Here is a 17902-nt window from a genome sequence, read left to right on the forward strand (position 1 = left end):
AATTCTGTCAAATATTCCTGCTTCAAAGATAGTACTTTTTTGTTGAAAGGCTTTCACGTACCAAGATTTTTAATGTGAAAATACCACCTGTATCTTCCCACCCCCAATTCAAAAGCACTTTGCCAAAGTGCTGAAAAGGTTTTGGCTGCACCAGATAGCCATCATGGAGAATTTCAGCCAGAGTTGCTGAAGTCTAGTACATGAGTAACTGAGCTTGGTATCTTCCCATTATGAACAGGGCCTAGCAGCCTTCACAACACACAGAGCTACCATGTCCCACCTCTATTGTCCCCATGCAGACGGAAGGTATGTGTATACCTGAAAGGACCAAGAAGCCTCTGCTGTAAAGGGCATCATGACTTTTCAGAGCCTTATAAATGTTTTTTATTACATGGCATGATATGCCTAAGATTATGACAACATTAGGTTCACAAAATCCAGCATAAAAAGGTCTAGTCCTTCAATATCAAGCAATTGCTATATCTAGGATAAAACACTTGTCTGGATGCATTAAAAAGAATTATAATAGCAAAGGTTATTAGGAGCCAGTCATCAATCTTCTCAATACTGTGACTTTGTATGCAGTATGAGTTTACTGTACTTGTAACAAGCAAGCATAATATCTTACAAAAGGAATTAAAAAAAATAATGACACAGAACAATTTACATATACTACATTAAATGTCCTACACAATTCTGCAGCTCAAGAGAGAAAAGCAAAGATGGAAGACTAAAATATTAATAACTCTGAGATTTCAAAACAAATCCGAAACACAGATCACCAGTGGGCTTTTTAAAAGCTGCACAGTTAACACACTCTTAGGCACTTGAGTATGAAATTGTCCTTAAAACTTAACACAGCACTACTACACTTAAGCAAGCAAAAAACACCAACAATTCTTTTCCTCATTTCCCCATAACATTCAATTTTGAGTTCAAACAACTGGTGTTGGCATGTAAAATTAAGTCAGAACATTTCTAAGAACTCTATTTGTATTATGCAATATTCATACTTCCCAAAGTTTTGCAAATTTTAAGACGTTTTACTGAACCAGATTTAAAAGGATACTACATACACAAACACTATCTTCATACTTGTCATACTTCTGCTTAATTTTCCATTGATGCATTAAATTCAAAGCTTTTAAACAACAACTCACTTCCAAGGAAATGTGACTACATAGTCACTGAAAGATTTTGCTACATGAAACGTTATTTAGAGAGACACTGTAGTAAACAGAACAGATTAAGGTAAGTGAAAAAGTAATATACAAGTGGGTAACACTTATTTGGTAAATTATGGTTTGCCTAAGTCACCTTATAGACCTGTCCTTTACAAGGAGATAGAGAGGCATTTTTAAGCGAGCAAAAGAAACAAACTGTACCTGAGATAGCTGCCAAAATAAGCAACAATGTTTGGATGTTTACAGTCTTTCATCATAATGATTTCCTGCTGCACAACAGCAAAATCTTCTCCTGAAAAGCAGAAGAATGAATATTCATTCTCACATCTCAACTAGACTTTCAGTACGTTTATAAATTAAAACATTTTGAATAATTATCTGCCAGTTTCATAGATATATAAAGCAGCTGTAAATCAGTATTTATTACTAAAGGCTTAGCAATAAGTAACTATATTCCTAAGAAGTTTGATTCTGGGCCAGATGGACCTCACATCTGCTATCTGATACCTCTTACAGTATTCACCATAGCTCTTTCTGAAGTATTTCCCCAAGACCCCGCTGTGTCCATCTGCATATGCTCTGTCAATAGCCTAGGTTCTTAAAAACATGACACAACTTTGTTCTTTTTGGCCACATATCCAACACCCATTAGATCATCTTCCTGAGGAAAAAAAAATAAAAAATCCATGGTATGCTGTTGCTGCAACTTTTCAGTAAACTCTGTAAACACATGGACTGGGCCTAACTTATGTCCAGATAAAACTGACAGAGATGTGGCATTTATGTGAGTCTTACTATTTTGTACCTCGGTTGCCCCTGTCTTTCTAGAAAAGGTTCATACCAGATGTGTACACTGAGAAAATCATATATGACATTGAAAACCCAACATGTTTCCCAGAGATGTTTTTGTTTTGGGGATGTTGTGCAGGGGTTTTGTAGGTGAATTAAAGAGAGAAGGCAAGAAGGATGTGAAAATGTAAGAGAATGATGGTAACAGATACTTGACAGCTTTTTTGTTGTTGTTGTTGTTGTTGTTAAAGAAATACATGTCAAATGCTCTTTAGCAGTTCAGTGTCTTACACTGGGGCACCTCTGAAATTTCTTAAGTCATAAGGTCAAATCATAGCTAGTCTGATATGCTATTTCCAAAGAAGTTCTCCTGAAATTTGTTTAGTTACTAGACATACAAAAAACCAACTCATTCTTACTAACTTCAAGGACTTCAGAAGTAAAAGAAGCTGAAGGCCTAAAATAACCATTTAACTTCATTAATATCTTAAAAGACTCTACAAGCAAGTTGAAAAAAAACAAGAAAATTCAATGTCAAAATTCTCCTTTTAGTGTACCACGGTAGCACACATCAGCATAACTCAAACGAGCTTTTAAAGCAGAAGCCAAAGCTATTGTCTAAAAAGTTGAATACAGACACTAAGTTCGTATTTACCAATTGTTGCAACCCAAAATCACTTCTCAAATACAACTGCTAATAAACTTCAAATGTAACACAACAAATTCCAAGAGAACTGGCCAAGCTATTACCTAAGAAAATCTGTTTTAAATATTTCCCAAAAGATCAACATACTGGTGACCCATCCATTTGGAACTTTTTAACCAGAAATCCGATATTCACCTGTATTTTATCCATCTGATAGCAAATTTCAAACCAGAAGCTACAAGTTAACATCACATCAGACTGTCTACTAACCATGGTATATTGCTGATGCCTTGCTGTATCCTGGACAGACCTTTAAACATGCAAATGCTGAAGAGCAATTATTTTCACATACAGACAGGTGTCTCTGTGAAAGGGCACAATTCCTCCAGGACTAAACCAGTGTTTTCATTGCATCCAAAATATTAACATAGCCTACGTTCTAAGTGCCTATACGTTATTAACTCTTAGTCTTCACACTCTCCCTTAATCTCCAAAACTTGCAAAGAGAGCCAGAGCCATGGTTCTGGAATGTGGATTGTAGAATCACTAAGGTTGGAAAAAGACCTCTAGGATCATAAAGTCCAACCGTCAACCCAACACCCCCAGGCCTCCTTAAACCATGCCCTGAAGTGACACATCTACACATCTTTTAAATACCTCCAGGGATGGTGACTCCACCACCTCTCTGGGCAGCCTGTTCCAATGCCTGACCACTCTTTCAGTAAAGACATTTTTCCTAATATCCAATCTAAACCTCCCCTGACGCAACTTGAGGCCATTTCCTCTCATCCTATCAATAGTAACTTGGGAGACGAGACCAACACCCACCTCACTACAACCTCCTTTCAGGCACCTGTAGAGAGCAATACGGTCTCCCCTCAGCCTCCTCTTCTCCAGACTAAAGAATCCCAGCTGCCTCAGTCGCTCCTCATAAGACTTGTTCTCCAGACCCTTCATCAGCTTTGTTGCCCTTCTCTGGACACCCTCCAGCAACTCAATGTCCTTCTTGTAGCAAGAGGCCCAAAACTGAACACAGTATTCAAGGTGCGGCCTCCCCAGTGCCGAGTACGGGGGCACAATCACTTCCTTAGTCCTGCTGGCCACGCTATTCCTGATACAAGCCAGGTTGCTGTTGGACTTCTTGGCCACCTGGGCACACTGCTGGCTCATATTCAACTAGCTGTCAACCAACACTCCCACGTCCTTCTCTGCCAGGCAGCCCTCCAGCCACTCTTCCACAAGCCTGTAGAGTTGCGTGGGGTTGTTGTGACCCAAGTGCAAGACCTAGCACTTGGCCTTGTTGAACGTCATACAATTGACCTTGGCGGAACAATCCAACCTGTCCAGATCCCTCTGCAGAGCCTTCCTACCCTTGAGCAGATCGATGCTCCTGCCCAACTTGGTGCTGTCTGCAAACTTACTGAGGGTGCACTCAATCCCCTCATCCATATCATTGATAAAGATATTAAACAAGACTGGCCCCAAAACTGAGCCCTGGAGAACACCGCTCATGACTGGCCACCAACTGGGTTTAGCTCTGTTCACCACAACTCTCTGGGCTTGGCCATCCAGCCAGTTTTTTACCCAGCAAAGAGTACACCCATCCAAGCCATGAGCCGCCAGCTTCTCTAGGAGGATGGTGTGGGAGACAGTGTCAAAGTCTAGGTAGATAACATCCACAGCCTTTCTCTCATCCACTAGGCAGGTCACCCTGCCCATTGGAAGCTGTGAGTCAAGCCTCTACCACAACTGGAAGCAACAGCAACAGAGGGAAACTTAGCTCGCTGAGCAAATAGAGGGTAGCTAAAGCGCATTCTCTGCGTGCCACTCAGGTATCCAAAGGCTCCCAGAAATACCTGAATCAGCTGCAAGGTGCCAGCTATTATCACCATCAGCATCAGGGCAAGTTACTGCAGCTGTGGCACATCCCCAATCTCTGTCCACAGCTGAAATAATGCACACACTGCAATTCTCTGAATCCTACATGTATACAACATACTTTTCAACCAAGTCACTTTATACTTTTGAGAGTGGAAGTAGTCAGCTAAATAAGAAGTTGCATTATTTTAAAAGTTTACATCATCTGAGTGTGGTGAATCCTATCATTCTTTCCCCACTATACAAGTCTCCTTCCCTATTTTATCTTTACAGTTCCACAGGGAGACACAGCACTGCTGTTCATCTTAGCTGGAACGAAAACAGACATCATGCACAGCCAAGCACTCCAGCAATGTGAACTGACATATAAAGCCAAAGGAGCAAAACCAGGCAAGATAATCTGACACCACAACTTCCATATGAATAGAAGTATGATGAATATACACTTTTAGAACTACATAGTAACATACCATCCTGTCTTGAATTTTTAGGTGTACATACGTCATATAAACACATTTCTAATCACTTCCAGAATTTTAAGAGAAAAAAATGGAAGAAAGTAGTAACTTCTTTCCCTTCTTACCTGCATAAACCTTAAGGATCAAAACAGGCAGTAGTTAAAACATTTTCTTCCCCAATGTTAAATCTTGAAACAGAACACCAACAGTCACAAGTTAAACAGAGTCTAGTCATTTTACTTCCCAGATTACTGTAACTGTACTCTTGTTCAACAAGTCTAGACATATTAATAGGACAGAATTTGCAGGCTGATAACTGGTCTGTAGGGCATACGTACTTTGTGAAATCACAACATAAGCACACTTCAAGCGTAAATCTAGCACACAATGAAGTCATCATCAGAGCCTCCAAGAAAATTTCAGGAAATGTACTCAACTCCCAGGTACTAATGTTCACCTATTATTTCACCTTCCTTCTTTTTATTTCTCTCTTTACGCTGCCTCCAGCTGAGTTCTTTTCTGCCTTGCTGGCTTCCTCATTTCCTTTGTTCTATACAGGTTTTTGTATCACATAGGTTGAAAACACAGTACTTAAGACAAAATACCCAACTCTCACTGAAATTTTAATCAGTTTTCCTTTAACTGTTCTCCAGTTACATTTTCTCCTCTCCCACCTTGCTCGTCATACTTGTTATTTTTTAGAACAGTATATTTTGTCCTACACTAAAAGGCCACAACTATCCTTTCAATAAGTGAACTCAATTGATTTTGTAGAATTGTATCTTAAGCATGAAAATATTTTGTTTCCATGGCCTATTTCAGTTAAGAAACACTTACCTGGTTCTAGTTTTATTACTTTAATCGCTGCTAGCTCACCAGTGTTGACATTTCGAGCCTACAAAAAGAGAAAAAAATTTAGAGAGCAGAACACAGCAATCAGCTCTGCATTCTCAACTCGACAGTCTCTGACAATATGGAATCCAAGAGCAACTGGGATACGCAAGGGTCTAAAGCAGTGAAAGCCCTTGTTGGGTTTTTGGTGTGTTTCGTTTGTTTGTTTGTGTTAAATAAAAAAACACCTCAGGAGGAACCAATAAATTAAAACACCTGTGTATTTATGTTTCATGCAAGGTTAGAATTTTTTTTTTCCAAATACACCATGCCTTTACTTTTTATTGGGCTTACAGCAGATATTTTCATTTAATAAGCATAATTATTGACTTCTGTTGTATCCAAAACACTTATTTAAAATAATCCATGTCTATGCTTAATGACAGTGAACCAAACAGTAAGAATTCTGTAGCTAGCATGCTCTCCTCCAGCACACATTTGTAGGAAGCACTCTTCCAGCAAAACTTCTCATCCTGGATTTATTTTCTAACAACAAAGACAGCTATCTCAAAAAAAATAAAAACCACTAGACAGCTAATTTGTACTGAGATCTGAAGCTTTAAGCATGCTCAGGAAACTCTACACTGCTACACAACAGTCCTAAATTATGCAAGTCCTCAACCATGCTGTACTTCTGTATTAAAATCCATAAACAAACCAACCACTGAGATACTAACTGCAAAGCAGTTGTCTCATACACAGATTTCACAGCAGACAAGCAGGGTGCAGGGAGCATCGAGTGCTGCACCCTGCAGCATATGTGACTGCTTCCAGGACTCCCATGAGAGCAATGCAACGCTTCCTGCTCATTTCACTACATGCCCCTTGGTCCTTACTCTCTGCCAGTAACAGAATCCTCCCCTTTCCGCAAGTGTGCAAAGAAAAACTAACAAACAAAGGAGTTTGAAAGCATTCTCCTTGTATACGCAGCAGCTCTGTGGCCAACTTCAGCATATTGTATGGGGCTCTATCATGCTAAAGCTTATGTTCCACTGAGCAACCAAGGAAGTTAAGTTTTTAAAGAGCCATTAAGAAGCAACATAAATTATGATAATAATGATGTCTCTTCTAGAATTGTTGCATTTGACTACCAACTGAAAACTGAGGTGCCATTTCCCCCATGCTTTCAGGATACTTCCATGCCACTGCACCCAACCGTGGGAAGAGGGCATCAAAGCTGCACCCGAGCACCAAAGCAGCAGCTCCTGAAGGATACTCAGCTACAGCCTCTCCTCTCCCCACAGTAGTCTTGGTACCTGAAGCTGCACTGTGCTGGACCACCACTGCACTGGACGCTGTGCCTGCTCTATCCTCTACACAGGGCACAGAAGGTGAGACCAGTCCTTTTGCTTTTTCCCTCAACCACTTTTGAATTAAAAAAGGCCAGAATTACAGAACTTAAAGATGTAGATGGTGCCCACCTTTACAGTGGCTAATGGTCTTAAATTTAAGTCACTTTAGGAGCTCAAGGGCTCACACCTTTTGTTGACTGGCCATGAGACTCACCAAATACTGTAAGGTATTGATTCTTACAACATGGCAGCTTGAAGACCTGGTTGTGGAACCAGAAGTGGAGGGGAAAAAAACCCAAAAAACCTAAGACTATAAAAAATAGCTAGGAATGGGGTCTGAAAACAAATGCAGTATGTATTCCTGTGTCTAGAGATCCACCCAGGTTGTTCCTAGCACAGCTGATCTCAAAATTCTCACTGTTCCTTGGTGTCGCAATGTTCTTCTGCAATGCTGGGAATATTGGCATTTGCAAATAATTTGCAGGCAGATGATTATGGATAGATCCAGAGGTGGGAATCCTATAAAAGTCAAAGAGTCCAAACTTGATAGACTGTGGGGAACAATAGTTAAAAAAAAAATTTCTCTGGCAGAGTTCCCTCTAAGTCATTATTTGCTCATCCCACTGATGGAAGCAGGGTCTCCACTCATTGCTATATGGTGGAACAAAGACGCTAAAATCATTAACAGCAAAAATAGGAGTTCCTTTTATCTGTACCAGAGAATGAAGGCAACACACAAGAAAGTGGCACCAATGAAGCATGACCTAGGATTTTTATTCCTTATTTCTTCTCCCAACCCATTCTTTCCATAGTGAGAAACAAACACAGAGGCAAGATGTTAATGAATCAAAGGTCAGTATTTTTTAACCTCCAAGATTAACAAGAAAACTTTAACAAAGACCTGAGATCATCAGGGAGTCTTGTCAATACTTAAAGACCTGTTTTGGGGAAACTTTTACTAGTAGGTACAACTGTAGAAGATACAAGTGAGGAGATCCTGAAGTTATGCATCCTGCACGCAGCTGGGATGTGTAAGCCAAGCTGGAAAAATGTCACAGGCTTCAGAGACATCGCCAGGCTACCAAAAAATGTTTGGTAATATTTTTGTTTTATTTATTTTTAACAATACTATGTCCAGCTGTCAGGAATTTGTTTCTCTGGCTATGGCTCCATAGGTCACTATGCTCTGCAGAGTGCCTAAAAAGGCACATCTAAATCCAAGAGAGGAGGTGGGTAGGAGCTAGTGACAATTGCTAAAAAAATCTGATTAAAACATATGAGGATACTGGTCACAAAGTCCTATGTGGTGGTGATGCCAAAAAACTTTCAATAGTAGACAGACAAATCTATAGATACATCTGGAGCAGGAAATGCAAAATCTCAGCCAAAGGAACAGAGTCAGCAGCCTTGCCAAACCTGTGCTCTCCAAACCTCATGGCTGATTTGGCCCTCTCCCATTGCAAAGAGATTTATTCTTTTGAGAACAGGACATTGAAGAACTGTTGAAAATCATGGGCAGAAAAGAGCAAACACTGTGTCTCTTCAGCTTAGGCATTGCTTCCTTTCTTCAACACCAGCAGTTTTGGAACTCTTTGGCCAGCTGGCCATTCTCTGGACCAGTATCTGCCCAGGTTCATGAAAGCCAGAAAGGAGGAATAAAATCTGATTTAATGCAGATCACCAATGCCTTCAGGAACATCAGACTACCAACTCCTTAAGGGCATAAATTGTTCCTTAAGAAAACATGTCTTGAAGTTGACAATCTGAATAAGTTTCACTTTGCATCCTATTTCATTTGAGTTATTAGCATTGAAGGTGGTATCACAAGTAAGAATATGAATTGCCTTTGTTAATCTGAGTATATAAAAGATTATTCTGATTGTAGAGACACAAGGATTCCTTGTAAAGGGATCAGTTACCCCTGATGGGTTTTACTAGATCCCATCAAATACCTTTGAAATCATCAGTTATGAAACAATTCCTTGCCTAAGCTCACATGAATGAGAGATCAAGTTAAGACCAAAGTACCGTATGCTTTTCAAGAGGGGTTGGAGCTGGCCCTGACTCTTACTTTGAGGGCTCTTGCATATGTACCATACAGTAGCTCAGTATGTTGAGGACACTGCCTTACACTTTTATTTAGCATAATCACACTAAATTTGCTAATTACTTATGGGTTTTGAGACTGGAGCATCAATAAGGAGTAGGTAGCTGAAGAAAAATTTCAAACAAGTATTTCTGAGTTGGCAAATGCAACCAAAAATTTCAAAGAGACTCATGTAAGAAAGCACACAGTCATCTTTTGTTTCCGCTTGCACCTTAAGTGCTCTAACTCCCAACTTTTCTGATTATGAGATTAGCATCGATAACCAAGAGTTTTTCCTCCCATCCCTGTTTCCATGAGCAGGAGCCTGCAACTAATTCCTTCAAATGTAGATTTCACCATGTCAATGGGAATGCATTACACAGGTTTTCCAGAAGCAAAGATTGGCCTACAATGCCTGCAACTACCCCCAGTCACCTTACTAAATGTGTACAGCATTTATAAAATATCTGCTCAGGAAAACCATAAGGATCCTCATTCTACCAGCAGCTAAAGGAGCGATACTATTCCAGAGATCTAGATTGCCATGTGTAGGAGGAGTTTAAAAAAATTGACCAATCGCTAAGTCAAGCTGGCAAAGCGCTACCTACTTAAACAGGAAATAACTGCTACTGTCTCTGTGAAGACTAGTAGGATATCAGATCAAAGTGCTATATAAAAAACTTCCACCCACTAGGAATAAAAGCTAGAAAAATCCAGGGTTTGTAGTTATTGCATTATATGAAAATTCATTAACCAAAATGCCTCACAACTGGAACGACCTTATTACTCTTAAATAGAGAAGGAAAGAGCAATGTAGTGGGGCAGTACTCAGATAGGTTCTATTTGGGAAACATCAGCCAAGCAAAAGATGTGCATGGTGTGTGTGTGTGAAAAGAAAATGAGGTAAAAGAAGAAAAAGGAGGAGGAAGGCTAGTGTTTAGCACTGCCCCCTCATATATGCCACAACTGCAGATTCATCAGGAGAGGTCTGTGCAGCTGAGTCAGAATAGACATAAAATCCAAGGTCCAAGGAGGTAAATCTTTTGTCAAGTTTATATTTGTCCTTCAAATGGAAGCTGGTACTATGAAGTGTATAATGCTAGAACAAAAAATGGCTAAAAAACAAAGTCTAAGACAGTAACAACAGGGTGCTTCTGTTTTTTACTACTTGCTATGTGAATTGTTGAACAAAATGCAGACAAGCAATTTCTAGACAAGTTGCTACTTCATGGGATAACTGGTCCCAGGGCACAGACTGGCTTCCTGACCCAGATTAGCTCCGCTCTTCAGGAAAACGCATCCAAACAGGTTCCCAACCCCCTCGCTTCCAGCCTTACAGTCCTGTCCTTCGTCCTCTCTCAAATGCACACAGTTCCCCCAGGACCTGATTCAACTCTCCAAGCCAGCAGAAACCCACCTGCCTCCCTTTTTTTGGTTAGTTTTCTGCCAGGTTAGCTAATTGCGCTGGCCCAGACACCATGATAATGCAAGGTAAGCAGCAAGGCAGCCAAGAGCAGCATAGGGAACTGGCCCTCTTGGGCATCAGTGAGCTGTTACATCAGTTCAGCCCATCCTATGAAGTCACAGCTGTAATCAACAGGAATTGAACTACTAAGAATCATACTAAAAATAATTAGGTTCCACATGCCAGCAGGAGGTGTGATACCAAAACGTGACAGCTACAACTTTAGAAAGCAATGCTTTGATAAAGGGGATGTTAAACCAACATATCTGAAACTAAGGCAAAACAAAAATCCCTATGCAAGGCATGGATTATTGGATAAGGAAACTACAGGCACAGAAACTAAGCCCTGTAGTACTTACTTAGTGCAGTAAAAACAGGATTGCAAAACATCCACCCTCTCTGCCTGACAAGCTTCAAAGGACAATTAAAAGCTGAAAGAGAGCCTTCAAAACATAGATATTTATTCCTAGCAAAGTCAAAAGGAGCTTCAAAAGCTGTAAGGTCAATCAAGAAGAACGGAAGACTAAAATGCCTAACAAAAAGCACACAACTAGCAGGCACACTTCAATGTTTCAGAAGCAGGAAAGCTGTAGGGCATCAATTCTTCTACTGGATCACACCAGGAAAGAGGAGTAAGGGCAAAGACATGGAGAAGAGATATTTGTACATACAACTCTGCAAAATGGGAGTTCATAAAAATTCAGTTTCATCTGTTCTGGACACATTCTCTCCCAGAAACACACAGCAGCACTATCAGAAGCTAGACACTCCAAAACACAACTGACAGCAGAAAGCAGTAACAGTCACCAGGTGTTCCCCAGAGATACCCACAGAATCTGAGAGTTTCAGCATGAAGCAGTTGAGCTGTTAGATACATGAATTCCCTCACCAAAACCAAGTCCCATGACAAAGGGCTGGCAAGCAGAAAAACAGGCTTTTTCTTTTTTAAAATGAGACATCAAGCAAAGTGCACCCCACTGAGTACTGTGTCTTCATTTGTTAACTGGCTGAAGCCACAAATCACAAAAAGAACTGAAATAAGGCAGACATGGTATAACAGATACCTTTGCAGGAACAATAATCTCACTACGTTATCACAACTATTTGAATTTCAGTAAAGGGGAAAGTAAAAGAAGTGCCTTTCTTTCAGTAAGATGCTGAAGATCTTTGAAGGGTCCACCCACTAGATGAATGACCTGTGAGACAGCAAATAAAGTTCAACCGTTATTAAACCAATGATTTTTTTCAAAGTTATGCTGCAATACAAATTAATCATATGAACAAAAGAAATGGACCTACAACCACCCTCAGAATATACTTCAAATCTATGTGCAGTGACTACCAAAACCAAAGGTATTAGGATAAGGGCAAACAGAAAAATTTTAGCATTATTACTGATATAGTCTCTGTCAGAATACCCTGTGCAGCACTTACAACCCAAACCCTAAAAGAATGGCATAAATTGCAGAGGTCCTGGGACCAGGGACAATTAGAATGGCAATTTCATACTCAGAGACTAGTAAAGTCTTTCTAAATGAGACATGGATTAAACACAGAGCAAACTAAATTAAGCACCACGTCACTTAACTCTAGGAATATTTCCTGAAACCGAGCAGGACAGGACAGTGTGTCTTTTTCATAACCAAAAACCACATAACTCCTCTTTTGCACTTTGCTGACCACCCTACACAATTAAATTTTTTGCAACAGTGAAATACAGAAACACAAAAGACAGAAATTACTTGTACAACAGCATAACTAATTTTTACTCCTTCCAGTGGATGTCATTTTGGATTACAACATTTGACAGAAACAGAAGGTGAAATTCAAGAATTTTCCTGACATGTAACTGCAATCAGAAAAGCAATTTTGTTATCAGTCTCTAAACTAGACTTTAGATGAAGCTGAATTACTTGACAAGTGACTTTACTAAGACATAGAAAACAAATTCATACAAATGAAAATGTGATATGGACACTCAAGAATATTCAACTAAAAAAAAAAACAACCCCAAACAAACCAAAAATCACAAAACACACCAAACACTATTAGCAGATGGTCTGTCTATATTTTGTTACAGGTACATCAACCCTCCAACAGAGTAGTAACACAATTTCACTATTAACTTTAGCAGACTTGAGAGGAGACATCTCTGGACAAAGAAACAGATTTACTTAAACTTCTAATGAGAAGTTTGTAATATTAACATTTTAGCTAACTATGGTGGCAACATAGCTTCACTGTAACAAGTTTTAAAAACCCAAACACCATCTGTCTTTCAGACCCTCACTGAAAACAGTGTTACAATCCAGTGCTTATGTCCCTGGGATACGCAAGTCAAAGCTTCAACTCCTGCAACAAACTTGCACTGGTGCTAGTCAGAAGACACATATTATTGTTGACTGTGCATATTTGATAAAGAGCTAATGGCATGAACACGTTTACCCATTACCCCATTACCTTTCTTGTGATTAATTCATTATTGTCTTCTCCAAGGCCTCTTTGAAAGCCGAACTTGGGTGAGAGAACAGATAATTATAAAATATTGGTTCAAGCAAAAAATCCATAGTTGCAGTGCACTAGCACCTTTCTAGGTACCGGTTAACAGCAGGACTCATAGCAGCAGGATCATATCAACCTGACCCATATCCTGATTCCTTTCAAGTCTCCATAGCTCACTCCACACCACAGTCTTACTTCAAATTCAAAAATCTTCAGAGTAGAGACTCTGCCTCTTTTTTTTTTTATATATAGATTTTATTTTTTAAATTAATCAAATGTTTAACCCAGGCCCTGCTCTAGCTTAGTTCAACTAAAATGGAGCAAGGAAGTATATGCCAGTCTGCTCTGCTTTCAGCTCCTCAACACTTTGCCAGGAAAGCAGGTTACAGAAAGGTCAGCATTTAGCAAGAATGTCAACATAACAAGATTGTCATCTTATTAAGGCAATAATCCCTACCTACTAAGAGCAGAAACAGCTCCCTACATGGCTCTCCCTGCTAAGAGGGGAAAAAACACAATTTACACAGAATAGTTTGAAGCTGCCCAAGTACATCCAGTGCTTGCATCCACTCTGTTGAAATCCCACCACTGATGAGCACCACCATCACACAGCTAATCTCAACTTCACATAATTATTTCACCAACCACGAAGTTCACCTACAGATCACAGAATCACAGAATGGTAGGGGTTGGAAGGGACCTCTGGAGATTATCTTGTCCAAGCCCCCTGCTTGAGCAGGGACATCTAGAGCAGGGGCACAGGAACACGTCCGGGCGGGTTTTGAATATCTCCAGGGAAGGAGACTCCACAGCCTCCCTGGGCAGCCTGTTCCACTGCTCTGCCACCCTCACAGGAAAGAAGTTTCTCCTCATATTGAGGTGGAACTTCCTGTGTTCCAATTTGTGCCTGTTGCCCCTTGTTCTGTCATTGGGCACTATTGAAAAGAGCCTAGGCCCATAGTCCTGACACTCACCCTTTAGATATTTATAGGTATTGATGAAATCCCCCCTCAGCCTTTTCTTCTCCAGGCTAAACAAACCCAAGTCTCTCAGCCTTTCCAATGATGATAGGATGACAGATGACAGGATGAAGCAAATGAAAGAGGCTTTATGAAACCCCTCACAAATTTAAGAAAAAGCCCTAGTAAGGTCACGTGTGGATGACACACAGGACTATATTACTTCCTCTTTGTCACATTAAAAGTAACCAGCTTTCATTATTATTTTTGGGCTGCTTTCATGCTCCACTTTGAAGGTGCCTTGGGCAAGACTTTGCCTCAAAATGAAACAAGCAATAATCCATCCTAGAGAAAAGCCCATCTCATTTTCCCTACACTGTTCACAACATAATCATAAAGCACTTACCTCTCTCTCTCATCTAGAAAAAAAATGACTGATACCAGCCTAGTATATCCTGGTCCCAACATATCACCTTCTATCTCAGCTGTCACAGGCAGATTGTAAACACAAACAAATCCACTCTGAGGGAGGAGAGAAATTCTGTGCCTCAAACAAAAAAAAGTCACAAGCAGTGCCAAACAGTGGCCACTCACAGAACACTGAACTGAAGGCTACTGCAATGGAAGTACAATAACCATCAAGAAAACCTTGACAAATCCAGTGAAACTTAGGTTTCAGATGCACAGTGATATCGCAAATGTAAACATTCATTCTATGGTTGGAGATAACATCCTTAAAATTAACCATAAACATGGATGACTTGGCTAATTCATATCCATCAAAATCGTACAGAGCACTGAAAAAATCTGACCGACAAGCTGTCACAGAGTCAATATGCCAGTTAAAATATGCAACAGAAATAGAGCTGAGCACATCAAGATAACAATTTGCAGAAAACAAAAAAAACCCCCACAGAGCATAAGGCAAGTTAATTTTGATAATTAAAACACTGGCATAGTACACAAATTCTCAAAGAAGATGGCCATGTGGGGAAAACAACACAAAAACCCCCTTCAATGAAACTATTAATAAAGCAGGGAGTTAGCAACTAAGAGCAGGTTTAACAAGAAGATTTATGTCCTGAAACTTTCATAACATTTAAGCAAGATGAGATTAAACCAAAATCGCCTCAACCCAAACAAGACTTCATTCTAGGCACATTCACTTAGAGTCAAATGCGGCATCAGTGCCAGTTCTGTGAACCTCAAATTGTGAAACAGCTCTAAGTGTTTCCCTACAGTCCTGCTTACCAATACAAGTTTTCTTAAACACGCACACCCCCCCTGTAATGACAAAAACGGGCCAGAATAAACTTGGAAAGTACACAGTTAAAGTGATGCTCCCAACGGGCTGCACATCACAGACTTCGCTCCTCCCTTCTGCTCCACCACCAAACAGGAGCAGGTAACAACCAGTGTCATCATACCTGAGGGACAGGCTGCCGCATCCCATCAGGCAAGAGTTCAGCTGGATACACAAATAACAACATATGCTGCAGAGCACAGAAAAATGTCAAAGTATGCTATAGAGTTCAAAAAGCCAAACTTAGGCTGGGCTGCTGTTGCATTTGCTTTGTTTTTCCTTCGTTTCTGAAGTTAGGACAGGACGATGAGACACTCATCCTAACGACACCTTTCCTAACAGTTTGCCCTCCGACTAGTCAGACCCACGTTTTACAGAGACTCAAGCACAAAACACTGGTATTTCCACTCAAGACAGCGATGGGAGCAGTAACCAGGATGAACAGCCGGGGTCGCCTTCAGGCACATGATGTAAAGTGACATCCGGGCTGGAAACGAGCGAGCACTCCCACAGCCCCGGCTCGGCCTGGTGGGGAGCCCACCCCCAGGCCCCGGCCGGGAAAGAGACGCAGGAAGCCGGGAGAGCGCCGTGGTCCCACGCCGGTAGCAGGGCCCGGCCACCCCCAAGCGCCTAGGCGGCTCCAGGGGGTCGCCCCATCGCACAGGCCAGCCAAGCCACAGACGCGGCCAGGCCGTGGGCACTGAGAGGAGCGGGGGACAGGGCCGCTCCGGAGTGGAGCCGGGAGAGGCCAGGCCGGGCAGGGCCGGACGCCCACCCACCCCCACAAGGACTGGGGACGGTGCGTCGGAGCAGAACCCGCTAGAGGCGGGGACGGGGGACAACCTCGCTACCCATAAAGGGGGGAGACTCCTCAGGGCCGGCGGGGCGGAAGGGAGGGGGTCGTCGCTTGGCAGTTGAGGCCCCCCTCAGATTTTGGAAGGGGGGCCGACCTGGTTGCTTGGCAACGGAACCCACCACTCGGGGAGGGGGAAGAGACGACACCCCCGGACCGCGGTGCTGGATCTACCTTGTAGACGTCGCCGTACGTGCCGCTGCCGATGCGCTGGATGAGCTCGAAGTCTTCCTGGGGGTTACGCCGGGACAGATCGCACACCCGCCCACCACCTCCGCCGCTGCTCATGGTGCCGAAAGAGGCCCCGCTCGGCCGCGGCCCCCCGGACCGGGGGAGGGGAAGGGGAGGGAACCCGACACCGGAGCGATCACCACCTCCCCCTATCCCGCTCCGGCAACATGGCGCCGCGTCTCCGCTCCGCGCAGGCGCGAATGGCACCGCCCCTTCCCGCTCCTCCGCCGCGCCCCATGCGCCTGCGCAGGCCAGCACCAGGCGCGGCGAGACGTCCTGCGCATGCGCCCTCCGCGCTGCACCACCCTGCTCCGCTACACGCGAGGTCCGGCGGGGGCGAACTGGGGGTGGGTTCCGACCCATTCCCCCGCCCCCCCGGTACGCTGCCCCGCCCCGGAGCTCCCGGACCAGCCGCCGGGCTCCCCGCGACCGGTTCCGGGAGGGCGTGTGAGTGCGCTTCTCTCGGCACCTCCCTCCGCCATGCCGAGCGGCGCCGGACGGCCTACGGTGCCCGGCGCTGTGCCCGAACCTGTGCGCGCTGGGGCTGGTGGCGGCCGCGTCCGGCACCGACTGCTGCTACGAGACTGACCCGCGGCAGCACCGGCAGAGCTTGCGAGGGCGCCCGGCGGCCGCCCCTGCCGCTGCCCCCCTTCACCCCTACCGCCGCCGCCGCCTCCGGGCTGTGCCCGGCCGGTCCTCGCCATGCACGCCGGGCTGTGGCGGACCTGTTGCTGCCCGTCTCGACAGCCTCGTCCGCAGAGATGAGTGGCGCTGCCGTCTCGGGGCTCCCCCCGCGTTTAGCCCCTGTGCGTGCAGCCGGGGACCCAAAAAGCCAGCGCCGTGCACGTCCACCGGAATTCCCCCCCAAAAGACAGCACCCGAGCATGCAGCCGGCACCCCCCAGAGCCAGCCCCTTGGCACGGGAACGGCGATCCAGCCCTGGAGCCCACGTACGTGGCTGAGGACCCGCAACCTACCAGCTCCTGTGCACGCAGCTGGGGACACCTTCTCAGAGGCAGCCCCTCGGTGCATGCAGCTGGGGGCCCCTGCAGCCCCCGGAACCCAAGGACCCCGCCCCCCATGCTGTCCCCGTGCACCGGGGAACATCCTCCCCTCTCCCCTGGTGCCCCGCCCTTCGTCTCTAGCTTGGGACAGGCACTTCCCCACACCTTGGTGCACGAGAACCCGGCCCTCCCTGCCCCAGTGCACAAAACTAGGAACCCGCTGAGATCCCAGCATGGCCCAGTTGCCCACAGCCTCCGGTGCCAGTTCCCACAGGAGCTCCTGGGGCCCTTGCTGGCTCCTGTGGAGTATCTGTCCTTCCCCAGCAGGGCATGGGAGCCACATGTTATGGATGTCCCCACA

At 43.7% G+C, this 17902-nt stretch overlaps 1 protein-coding gene across 9 annotated transcripts in view; it reads right to left on the reverse strand.

The window, feature by feature from the left end:
* MAP4K3 (mitogen-activated protein kinase kinase kinase kinase 3) overlaps positions 1 to 17533 on the reverse strand; it is a 97698-nt gene extending 80165 nt beyond the window's left edge. For 6 of the 9 annotated variants that reach the window (XM_064446625.1, XM_064446623.1, XM_064446622.1 and 3 more), the window contains exons 1-3: positions 16481 to 16735; positions 5793 to 5850; positions 1386 to 1476 (exon numbers count right to left, since the gene is read on the reverse strand). In XM_064446625.1, the coding sequence (XP_064302695.1) occupies positions 1386 to 1476; positions 5793 to 5850; positions 16481 to 16594 (263 nt within the window). In that variant the 5' untranslated portion in view covers positions 16595 to 16735. Of the gene's footprint in view, positions 1 to 1385; positions 1477 to 5792; positions 5851 to 16480; positions 16737 to 17514 lie in introns of those variants that run through there. The other 3 variants (XR_010372089.1, XM_064446621.1, XM_064446626.1) reach the window with 3 other exon arrangements.
* Positions 17534 to 17902: the final 369 nt, after the last annotated feature.

This window comes from Phalacrocorax carbo, chromosome 3 (genome assembly GCF_963921805.1).
Source record: "Phalacrocorax carbo chromosome 3, bPhaCar2.1, whole genome shotgun sequence".
Taxonomy (NCBI): Eukaryota; Metazoa; Chordata; class Aves; order Suliformes; family Phalacrocoracidae; genus Phalacrocorax; species Phalacrocorax carbo.